At 42.0% G+C, this 12,999-nt stretch overlaps 1 protein-coding gene across 1 annotated transcript; it reads left to right on the forward strand.

The window, feature by feature from the left end:
• Nucleotides 1-10,941: 10,941 nt before the first annotated feature.
• On the forward strand, nt 10,942-11,325 carry LOC311596953 (HIG1 domain family member 1A, mitochondrial-like; the record flags this gene model as incomplete). Its single annotated transcript, XM_084780883.1, has 1 exon — nt 10,942-11,325. The coding sequence occupies exon 1, from the start codon at nt 10,999-11,001 to the stop codon at nt 11,323-11,325; it is 327 nt and encodes a 108-aa protein (XP_084637009.1). The 5' UTR covers nt 10,942-10,998.
• Between the last annotated feature and the right edge of the window lie 1,674 nt (nt 11,326-12,999).

A 12,999-nucleotide genomic window follows, 5' to 3' on the forward strand; every position in this document is an offset into this window, starting at 1 on the left:
TTTGCCAGCCATTTATTTATGTAAATCTTAACATTTGTATCAAGGATTGTCAGTGTGTTGGATACTTGTTTAATACTATGGCAGAATGTTTGAACCAACTTGAGGGAGGATGGGTTTATTTTGGCTTGTGGCCTATGGGACTATAATCTATCATAGTGGGGAGGGGGCATGGAGACCACAGTTTCATGTCCATGACAACCACCTAGGTACATCTTAATAGGCCAAAAATCAGACTCTCCTAGAACCCACTGACCCAATCTCCCAAAACAGGGCCACCAGCTAAGGATTCCATGTTTAGGTGAGTGAGCCCCAGAAGCACGTCCAAACTCAATAGAAGGTTTGGAGTTTAACCTAGAGCTGTAAAAACTGCTTAAAAGCAGAGACTTATCCTCCCCACTAGCTGCTTGTCGTCAAGGCCATCCCCAGACTCACGCAGATGCACATGTCCCTGCTCAGCCCTGCTGCCCAGATCCATAGCTGCTCGCAGGTGCCTCTGACCCTGTGATACGAAAACCATGGCCAGTGTCCCTTCTGGGTCTAAGCCAGGTACACACGTACAGCGATGTAATGACCTCAGAGGTCAGTTTGTCCAGAGATGAGAGTTTTGCCTCTGGCTAGATGAACTATTGCACTACTTAATACTTGAGTTTTCAAGTGTTATGATGATCATAAAGTTGATAAGCCTGGCCTAAGCAGTATCTTCTGATCCAGTCAGCCTTGGCAAGTGGGGAATTTGGCTCCTAAGGGATGTTACAGTTGAGAGTGGTTCTTACACAACAGTTTCTGGACAATAGATAAAGTGCCCGTGCATTAGCCACAAAGGATTAAAAGGAGGGTTTCCTGAACACATGTCCAAGTGTGCATGCACAGACGGAAGCCAATGTGCTCTGCCATCCAGAGCCCTCTGAACACAGGATGACTTGCTTCAAATACCAGAATCTTCTCATTTCAACTTCCTACAATTCCTTCTGAAATAAAGATGTCCTGTCTGGTTAGGTAACAGATGCACCTTCGTACTGGCTTCTATTACATATGTCAGTACAATGAGCTATGTTGCCAGATTTCACGTCTACCCTATTGAGTGGAGGACTAGTGGGTCCTGCAGTTAGACACCTACTGCTTGCCTCCAGCCTAGTCAGTTTCCATTCATAGGACCTCCATGATTGCTTTGTCCTCAGGACATAGGACCTTAGGTATAGTGACTTTCCCTGAGGTATAGGAGATGGGATTGGCCTTGCTTCCTTCTTCCCATGTGCCAAGCAACAGGGCTGGGTGCTTTCTCACCAGAGCTCTATGGAACCACAGTGGGACCTCTTAGCCAGAACTTTGCTACTGTGGTTTCAGTTAGTGGAGTGCAATGAGCGTTGCCATGGCTTCCTCATGGTCCTTAAAATAATCATGAGGTCAGTAGTAGCTAGCACTGTATCGCAATGCCTGTGGCATTCACTTGTGTCTCATGTAAACACTGTGTCACTCCATACCGCAAGAAGGAGGTTGGTGCCATAAGATATTTTAAGAGGCATGACTGCAGAGAGAGCTCAGTGTTAAGAACACTTGCTGCTCTTCTAGGTAATCTCAATGTGGCTTCCAGCACCCAAGTGAGGCTATTGATAACAAGTCTAATAACTCCAGCCCCTGGGGATCTGACACCTTCTGGACTTCTGCACTCACTTTTGAAAGTGTGATATATCTAAATGCCAGCCTATCCTCTCTCCTGCGTGAATGACACAAATTTTCTCATGACCTCATTCCATTTACTTTGTGTGCTTTTAATAGCATAGACCTATGGTGCAACTTAATTCATTTAGAAGCATCTGGGTTTTTTCCTACTTATATTATTGAATTCTTGCTATGTGCAAGGTATTTATAACTAAAATCGGTGTGTGTGACTCTACATTTTGTCTTGTGTGTTGGGTAATTGTTAAACAGTAGATACAGTCATTTGATTTGGCAACTCTGAGAGTGTACATAATCTAAAGAAAGTTCAAAGTCTTGAGGCCTAAGTGGGGTCTGGGTATCACAGCAAATGTTCCTGCGGCTACATCTGTGCAGCATGTAGCTACAGTGTTAAAGAGGCAGGGGAGAGAGTGAGACTCTTATAATAAAAGCAAGCCCCTACTGCCTTGACCCCATCACCCAGCCTTCCTACTGCCGCTTTCAACCCCTTTTCTCTAGCACTCGGCATTACTTTTAATTTAATTCTAGGCAAGTGTTGCCTAGCTGACAGAAGATACCAGCCCCTGAGAAACCAACAGTATCAAGAACAGGGGCCACGTGGGGACAGGTAGAGTTGCCCTCTGTGAGAGCAGTGCCATCTGCTGCTCTCAGCAGCACAGATAGCTCTCCAGACATCAAGCCACTGACCTAATGGTGACCCCTTGAGTCTCCTGAGTCTGTTCCCCAAGGGATGCTATACCCTGGGAACCCTGAAAACAACCAACTGCTCACCAAGTGAAACCTGTACCCTAGCCCCAAACTCCAGATCGTATCCTTCGAGCAACCCATCGTTAGCAGTTCTGTCACCACCTCTTTACTGCCACCATGGAGCCTGTAGTGAGAGGCTGACTGTACTGTCATGCCATGATCATCACAGGAAAAGATGCCAAGTAGGATATTGCACTGTAACTCATTGCTATCCTTGTAGCAATGGCTAGAGATGTGGGGAGCCAACTGTACATACGGCTATGATAATAAGGAATAACCCCCCCTGAGGTAAGATTAAGCACACACAACTAGGAAGTTGGCTAGAAGGATGAAGAATGTCTTTGGAGGAACCAAAGTCAGACATTATCTCCAGGCCATAGGAACCAGGGGTAAGAAAGCTTGAGGAACAAACAGGCTTCCAGTGCTGTTTCCATCAACCTTATGGGGCTTCAGATCAGGACATGGTACCACCAAGAAACACCCTAAAGATCTCCTGTACTCCCAACGTCCTCCTTTACCTCCTTTGGAGGAGCAGTCCAATTTCCCCCCACCCCACCCCACCCCCGGTAATTGGGACCAATCACCTCCACTAGCACTGTAACCCCCTTCTTAGCCTGTTGACTCTAGGGCATCAGAAACGCAAGGAGGCAAGGGCAAAGTCTTAGGTTCCAGTTCAATGCAATGTCTGTTGTGTCTCTTGCCAGAGACACTTCCTGCTCGGAGTTAAGACATCTATACCAGCAGAGCACAAAGCCATAGGACAGGAAGCAAACATTTTTTCTAATGGGAGCCAGGATGGTGGCAAATCTTTTATCCCAGCACTTCTACGGCAGAGGCAGGCAGATCTCTTGAGTCTGAGGCCAGCCTGATCTACACAATGAGTTCCAGGACAGACAGACAGGGCTACAGAGAGGCTCTGTCTTTAAAAATAAAAATAAAGCTGCTGCTGCTGCTGCTGCTGCTGCTGCTGCTGCTGCTGCTGCTACTACTACTACTACTCTTGCTACTGCTACTGCTGCTAATAATAATAATATGATGATAATAATGATGATTAATGATGGTGATAGCCAAGAGGTCACCAGAGGTGCTAGTGAATGGTACCATTTTCATTTCCACCTCTTGATTCCTAACCCTGTGCACCCTGGCTACAGGAGAAACCATGATCTATATTGCTTCAGAGCACATACAGCCTCTACAGAGCTCTGCCCTATGTACAGGCTATTGCCACCTAGTTGGCATAGAAACTGCATCATGAAAAAGTCACTTCACTGTTCTGCCAGACCAGCTGCTTCAGGATGATTGGCAGCATGGTAAGACCGGTGACTCCCATGGATATGAGTTCACCACTGTACTTACTTGGCTGTGAAGTAAGTTTCTTGGTCAGAAGCAATGAGATGTAGACTGCCATAACAATATGTAAGACATGCAATCAGTCCATCCGTGGCAGTTCTGGAGAAGCGCTGTGTAGAGAAATTTTAACTCAAGACCATGGCTGCTCTGGCAAGAGATCTCATCCAAAGCACCTTCTAGGTCTGTGTGGAGACAGGCAAGCAGATCCATGTTCAAGGCCAGCCTGGTACAGAGCAAGTTTCAGGTAAAGAAAAAGGTTAGGTCCAGGTATGGTGGTACAGGCCTTTAATCCTAAACAATGAAGGTAAAGAATGTTTGTAGAAGGAAGCACCCACATTTGAAAGTGATATCTAATTGAGTGGCAGGTAAAGTGATGAGTCAGAAAGATTTGACAGATTAGGATACACCCAATTCTCAGGAGAAGAGAGAGGAAACCCAACTCTCAGGAGAAGAGAGAGGAAAGGGACGCTACTTAAGGAACAATGCAAAGAGAAAGAAGGCAGTTTTACCAGTAGAGTTTTACAGAAAGAGGTTGAATGCTAGGCACATGTGAAGGCAGAGAATCAGAAGGAGCCAGATTAGAGCAGATTGCTGGAGTGAGTTTGGGGCCAAGCAGAGCAATTCAGGACCCATGAGAGTAGCTAGGTTGAATAAGTCAGCTGGAAGAGGAGTTTGAGCCAGATCAGCTAACTTGAATCAGCCGGCCAGAGTTCAGTAAGAACAAGAAAGGGTGAGCTTATTAAGCAGTAAGTTTCAGAGGCTGAAGACATCCAATGCCTAGGTTAGATTGTACGGTAGCTAGAAGCTTCCAGGCCTAGGCTCAGGTTAAAAACAGAGGCAGCAAGCCTTCAAGACAACAATTACCTCATGAGAATAAGAGTTACTTTTACAGTGTTGTGTCAGGAAAGGCAACTCTATAACCAAAATAAGTATTACAGTAAGGACAAAGCATTGCTCTCCCCATGATGGAAGCAGTCCAGTACACGCAGCTTACTATGAGGTCACTGGCTGGTGACTCCATGGGCAATGAGGCATTAGGAGCTCTGTGTTGGTTTCTGCTGCTGGCAGATCTGGCACTCTGCAACAGCCACAGCAAGGCCAGCCTTGATGTGTGTAGAAGTAATTTATTTCCTTTCCTCAAATACACAGATGCTTTACAAAAAGGTCCATAGTGGTTTATAAGTATAAAGTTATTGGGTAACTCAAACGCTGATTTCTATACCCCCATATCTGGTTGTAATCCTTGCTCTGAGAATCTCCTGTCTCAGTGTTGTACAAGCATTGCTCCCCAACTGTCCCCTGATATGCCAATAAAGCAGCGTACAGCCAACCACTTAGCAGAGGAGAAAAGAGGGCTGGACTTCCTGCCAGTCAGCAGTGGAGGGGTTACAAGAGGAAATAGGGGATTCAGTCACAAGCAGATGTCCAGAATACACAAGTATCTCTGGGATATAGGCTGAGAGAAAACCAAATTAGCTTACAGGGTTAAGAATAGAGTAATACTGCTCAATTATTGTGTTGTGAAGCTTATTATTAAACAAGTATAAAAGAGATTCAATTATTTGTGTGGTATCCAGGTTAAGAGAAAAACAAACACAGTTTTGTAAAAAGAACTTTAACAGTGGTTGCTACCTTCTGTTTACTTGGTCCAATCAACATAACATCATCAATATAATAGACCAGTGCTATACTTTGTGGAAGAAGCAGGGGATTAAAGTCCTTTACAATTGAGTTATGATACAATTATAGAGAAATAACACATATCTTAGGTAGGATAGTTAAGTGATTTGCTGCCTGTGCCAGATAACAGTAAATTCTTCTGGTGAACCATGTGGACAGGGTTGAAGAAAAGCATTTGTGGGATCAGTAGTTTCATACTAAGTACTAAGAGATGTTTTATTATGCTCAAGTAAAGAAACCAGTAGCTAAACTGGAGTCACATTTGATTAGGCTTAAAAATAATCATCTATCTAAATGGAGCCCAGGCCCCACACCCACTGCTGCAACCCAGTGTGGGGACCTCTCCCCATACCTTTCCAACCTCCAGGTCTGGGCCAAGATGCATGATCTGTGCCTGCCAGATCTTTGTCCACAAGACCTAACTCATTTGAGCCCACATCATACCCATTCCCCCGGCCCACGATGGCCAGTGCATTCTGTGTCCTGCTGCAGCCTGGTGAGTCCACCCTGTCAACACTAAGCTGCCTACTCTCACCCTAATCCCCAAATGGACCCTGGTTGCACACCCAGTGTTCTGACTCAGTCTGCAGATTCTTCTCTGTGGTTTCCCAACCCCTATGATACAACCAGGGTAAAAGAATTCATATTCACCAAGCCAGCCCTACAGGGAATATTAGAAGCAATACTTCAGACAGAAGAGAGGAATAAGCATAGCCAGGAGACTCTAGAAAGAAAATAAATAAAGCTGTAACTACTGAGACACAGACCACAAACAGCAAGTCTGCAACCCACACACACTTCTCAATAATAAACTAAAAGCCTCAGTTGTCCAATCAAAAGCCACAGGCCAAATAAATAGATTATCTTATTGTTGTCTACAAGAAACTCAGCTTTAAAAATTGGCAACCTCTTAAGTTAGCAGTTCTCAACCTGTGGATTGTGACCCCTTAGGGAGTTTAATGTCCCTTTCACAGTTGACTAAGACCATCAGAAAACACAAATATTTACATTACTATTCATAACTGTAGCAGAATTACAGTTATGAAGTAACAACAAAAATAATTTTCTGGTTGGAGGTCACCACAACATGAGGAACTGTATTAAAGGATCACAGCATTAGGAAAGTTGAGGACCACTGACTTAAGTGAAAACATGTAAAAATTTTTTTCAAAAAAATAGGAACAGAAAACAAGCAGGCACTGCTATACTGTGACAAAACAGACTTCAAATTAAAACTAATCTGAAGAGATGCATAAAAACACTTCATTTTAATCAAGGAAACCATCAACCAAAAAGATTATAACCTTAGACCCACACACTATTTCATAAAAAGTATACTACTGGAATTAAATACACATATTTTCATCAACCCAAAGGTAGTAACTGATTTCAATATTTTGCTTTCTTTAATATGTCATCTTGTCAAAAGTAGATAAACACTAGAATTAAATGACATCATACATCAAATGAATCTAACAGATAGCTACAGAATATTCCACACAAGCACCAAAAAAAAAAATATAGATTCTACCAATGGCCTATGAAAATGTCTCTAAAAATAGACTACATCCTGGGACACAAAACAAATCTTAGCAAATTCATAAAATAGTATAGTATTTCACATACTCACAGAGATCTTCCCCTCCTAACTTACATTTTCCCGCTCATCACTAACCCAGCCCCCAACTCTGTCAGGCCTTCCCTGGGAACTCACAGGCCACAGGCCAGGGAAGCGGGTGGGCTAACTTCAGATCTTTACTTCTCCCTTCTCTTCTCTAAATCCAATCCCCTACCGTCATCCCTAGCTCTGTAGCAGGCTACCTGTTGTGGCCTCTCCTCATTCTCTGCCCCCTTTCCAGGGGACTAAGCAGACCTTGGTGGAACATCCTGCTTTCCTTCCTCTTGCAGAGCCCTTCAGTCTCCCTACCTCCTAGCCCATCCCCGTTTCTACTTATCAGCTCCCAATACCCAGACACATATTTTATCCAGAAACTCCAGTGGCCACACCTATCAGGATGCTAGAAGAATTCCCTACCAAGCAACATGTAGGTACCATTCCCTCCTAGGAACCAGAGACGGCAGCAGAAATCAAGGAACAAAACACCCACCCACCCACCAAAGACAAGATCAGACATCAGCACCTAGAATTACAATCTTTCCAAACCCAGTGGCTAGATGCCAACATAAAAATACTGAGCCAGGACAGTATGTCTCCATTAGAGCCTAGCAACCATGCCACATTTGAACCTTAAAGTAGGCTTTGTGAATATGAGAGGGTTCCTTAAAGAAAAATGTAATAAATCCCTTAAAGAAACACAAAGTGAGAAAAATGAATAAAACAATTCAAGACCTGAAAGTAGAAACAGATTCAATGATGAAAACCTAAATGGGGTGAGGGGAATCTAGAAATGAAAATTTTAGGAACTTCAGAGCCAAGCCTCACCAACAGACTCTAAGAGAACAGATTCAATGATGAAAACCTAAGTGGGGTGAGGGGAATCTAGAAATGAAAATTTTAGGAACTTCAGAGCCAAGCCTCACCAACAGACTATAAGAGATGGAAGAGATAATCTCAGACATTGAAGACACACATGATAGAAAAAATGGATACTTCAGTCAAAGGAAATATTAGCCTAAAAAAATCTTCTGGCAAAAAAAAAATTTAGGAAATCTGGGACACTATGAAAAGACAAAACCTAAGAATACTAGGAACACAGGAAGGAGGAGAAACCCATGTCAAAGATAAAGAGAACATTTTTCAATAACAACAAAAATGCCAAACGTAAGGAAGGAGACGCCTACCAAGGTACAAAAAGCATATAGACCATCAAATAGACTAGATCAGAAAAAGAAATTCCTGTTGGCACATAATAATCAAAATACTAAACACAGGACAGAGAAAGAATATTACAAGCTGAAAGAGAAAAGGAGTAAGTAACATATAAAGTCAGAGTTATCTGGTGCCCCATATTTGACCACGTCCCCTGGATGGGGAGACCTGGCGGCACTCAGAGGAAGGATAGCAGGCTACCAAGAAGAGACTTGATACCCTATGAGCATATACAGGGGGAGGAGGTCCCCCTCAGTCACAGTCATAGGGGAGGGGAGTAGGGGGAAAGCTGGAGGGAGAGAGAAATGGGAGGATACAAGGGATAGGATAACAATTGAGATGAAATATGAATGAAGTAATTAAAAGCAAAAATAAGTAAATAAAGTCAAAGTTATGAAAATAACACCAGACTTCTCAATGGAGACTTTAAAAGCCAGAAGGACCTGGACAGATATTCTACAAACTAAAAGAACACAGATACAGCTCAGACTACTATACCCAACAAAACTTTCTATTACAATAGGTGGATAAAATAAGATATTCCATGTTAAAACCAAGTTTAAGCAATAACTATCTACTGAAGGTGCTAGAAAGAAAACTCCAACCTAAAGAGGTTAACCACAATCGAGAAAATTAAAGGAATAAGTAGTTCCAGATCAACAATTCAAAAGAGGACAAACACACACCATAACAACAAAATAACAAGAATCAACAAAGACCACTCATTAATGTTTCTAAAAATCAATGGTCTCAATTCCCCCAGTAAAAAGATACAGACTAACAGAATGGATACAAAAACAGGAGCCATCCTTCTGCTGCATCCAAGAAACATACCTTGACATCAAGAATAGATGTCACCTCAGGGGAAAAGAATGGGAAAGGATATTCCAAGCAAATGGACCTAAGAAGCCAGCTGGTGTAGCCATTTTAGTATCTGACAAAATAGACTTCAAACCAAAAGTAATCAGAAGAGATATGGAAGGACACTATTAATTACTCATCAGAGGAAAAATCCACCAAGAGGGCACAGCCATTGTTAACATTTATGCACCAAACAAAAGGGCAAACAACAAGAAAAACACCTCTACAGCTTAAGTCACATATAGACCCTCACACACTGATAATGGGAGACATTAATACCCCCTCTTACCAATGAACAGGTCATCCAGACAAAAACTAGACAGAAATACTGAAGCTAACAGACACTGTAAACCAAATGGACACAACAAATATTTATAAAACTAATGTGGACACTTCTGGTTTCTTTGAAGACTCAGTTGTGCCATGTGAATGTGTTTTTTGTTTTAGTCCCAAATATAGGATGTGGAAGTGTTTTTCCACCACTGAAGACAGCCTCTTGACCTTTGTTAGTAGAAACCAGACCCGTGAGAGGGCACGTGATGTTTTGCTGGAAGCTGTTTTGTAAAAAGGCACATGGTGTTGTCTTATGCAAGGGGTGTGGGTTTTGCCAGCTGCAAAAAAACACCTTATGTGGACTCTGAGAGGAGACAAATAAAAGCCCACAGACAGTGAGACAACACTTTTGCACTGCTATGCCTTGCAAAATGGTTGGCATCCCTTCACTGGTTTTTGGTTTTCGACACTTCACTTCTAAGAGAGAATGCTCCAGAGAACTTCTTGTGGCACTCCAGCTGAGTCCACTGACTCATGCCAATTTGGTGGACTTTTGCTGTTTCTACTGGATTGTGCTGCTGCTACTGACTCGTGTTGCTGTTTGGTGTTTGGTATTTGATTGGACTGCTGGGGTATCCTGACAATGCAGAGTGGAATTGTCCTAAGAAACTACATCTAAAAAGTTCCACATCCTTCATCCCTATTAACCTTCATTCTTTCCTACCTCTGGTCAGTGGGTTGCAAGGGGAGTAGAAGCATTTGAGAACCCTAAATAAAGTAGGTTTAATATATATATATCTCCTACATAGAACATGTCATCCAAACACAAAAGAATATACCTTCTTAGCACCTCATGGAACTTTCTCCAAAATTGACCATATGCTTGGACATAAAGTAAATCTCAACAGATACAAGAAAATTGAAACAACCCCCTGCATCCTGTCAGACTACCACAGATTAAAGCTGGATATCAATAACAACAGAAAGCCTATAAATTTACACAACCTAAACAACAGTTTATTAAATGAAAAATGGGTCAAAGCAGAAATTACAAAAACAATTAAAGTCTTTCTAGAATTGAATGAAGATGAATACACAACATACCCAACTTATGGGATACAATGACAGTGGTTCTAAAAAGCAAGTTCATAGTACTAAATGCCTACACTAAATTTTTTTTAATTGGAGAGATTTCAAACTATTGACTTAACAGCACATCTGAAAGCTCTAGAACAAAAACATACAAATCACACCCAAGAGGAATTGATAGCAAGAAATAATCTAACTGAGAGCTGAAATCAATAAAATAGAAACAAAGAACAATACAAGAATCAATAAAACAAAAAGTTGGTTCTTTGAGAAAATCAGTAAGATCGACAAACTCTTATTCACATTAACTAGAGAGCAGAGAGAGACAACACAAATTAACAAAATTAGAAACAAATAAGGATGCTATCACAACAGACACCAAGGAAATGTAGAGACTCGTGAGGTCATACTTTAAAAACCTGTACTCTGGGCCAGAAGCCAGCAGGACTGGAAGGGGCGAAGGGTCTCCGAAGACTCTTCAAGAAATCACAATGTCAACCAACACAGACCTTTCTCTTTCTTCATATGATGAAGGTGAGTGGTCTAAGTTTATTCGAAAAGCTAAAGAGACACCATTTGTTCCCATTGGAATGGCAGGGTTTACAGCAATTGTTGCATATGGGTTATACAGACTGAAGAGCAGGGGAAGTATGAAGATGTCCATTCACTTGATCCACATGTGTGTGGCAGCCCAGGGCTTTGATGTGGGAGCCATGACTCTTGGTATGGGCTATTCCATGTATCAAGAGTTCTGGGCCAAGCCTAAGCCTTACAAGGAGCGCTGCTGCCTTGGCCTGGGAAATGCTTGCTGTAGTTAGGTGTCTCGCATTGAGGTTCCATGTTTCTGTCTATAATAAATAATGTGGGGTTAAACAACAATACACAGAAACAAAACAAAACCTGTACTCTTTGAAATTGGGAAGTCTAAAAGAAATAGATAATTTTCTCAGTAGGTCCCACTTACCAAAGTTAACTCAAAATCAGATAAGCAATTTAAGCAGACCTGTAACCCCTAGGAAATAGAGGCAGTCATGTAAAGTTTCTTAACCAAAACAAAAAACAAAAAACAACAACCAAAGACAAATGAACAAATGAACAAACAGCCCAGGACCAGATGGATTTAGCATACAATTCTATCAAACTCTCAAAGAAAAGTTAATGCCGATATTCTTCAAATTCTTCCAAAAATATGAAAAAGCAACATTGCCCAATTCATTTTACAAGGCCACAGTGACCCTGATACTTAAACCACATAAAGACCCAAAAAGAAAGAGAAATACAGACCAACTTCCTCTATGAACATAGATGCAAAAATTCTCAATAAAAGAATTGCAAACCAAATCCAAGAACACATTAAAAGGATCATCCACTATGAGGATTCATCTTAGAGATTCAGGGATGTTCTACATACAAAGATCAGTAAACATTGTCCACCATTTAAACAAACTGAAAGACAAAAAAAAAAATCATCTCATTAGATGGAGAAAAAGTCTGACAAAATCCAACACCCCTTCATGCTAAAAGTCTTGGAGAGATTAGGGATGCAAGGGACATACCTAAACATAATGATGTCATTTTACAGTAAGCCCATAGCCAACATCAACTTAAATGAAGAGAAACTTAAAGAATTCCACTAAAATTAGGAACAAGACAAGGTTTTCATTCTCGCCGTATCTTTTTTGTTGTTGTTGTTTTATTTTTATTTTATTCTATTTAATTTTTCTTTTTACCCAACAAGTCTTTTGTGTATATATTAAGGCTTCCAGTTTACTGCCTAGTAAACAAGCACACTTGTGGAAATTAAACAACTCACTAATAAATGGTGAATAGTCAAAGAAGAAACAAAAGACTACTGACACTAAATAAGTATGAAAATATAACACACACACACACACACACACACACACACACACACACACACACACACACACAATTCTGAAACACATTCAAAGCAGTCCAAGGAGGGAAATTTATAGCTCCAAGTGCCTACATTTAAAAAAAGAAAGAAAAAAAGAAAGAAAGAAAGAAAGAGATCCCATCCCTTGGGCTTCATATTCCAGCCCACAACTTTCCGGCTTTCCCAGAGGCCATGCCAGTACCAGGGACCCCAGACAGGAGCCTGGCAGTACCATCATCAGAGAGGCTTCATCCAGCAACTGATGGAAACAGATGCTGAGACCCACAGCCAAATGTCAGGCAGAGCCATGGGAATCCTGATGAAGGTGGGGGTGGGGCGGGGAGGAAGTACTGAAGGAGCCAGAGGGGTCAAGGACACTACAAGAAAACCCATAGAATCAACTAACCTGGGTCCATAGTGTCTCTCAGAGTCTGAACTGCCAACCAGGAAACATGCATAGGACAGACCCAGGCCCTCTGCACGAATGTTACAGTGTGTAGTTTGTGGGACGCCTAACAGGGAGCAGGGCCTGTCTTGGACTCTGTGGCCTGACTGTGGGATCTTCTCTTCCTAGCGGGCTGCCTCATCTGGCCTC

The sequence above is a fragment of the Acomys minous genome, assembly GCF_964271855.1.
Source record: "Acomys minous genome assembly, chromosome: 1".
NCBI classification, from domain to species: domain Eukaryota; kingdom Metazoa; phylum Chordata; class Mammalia; order Rodentia; family Muridae; genus Acomys; species Acomys minous.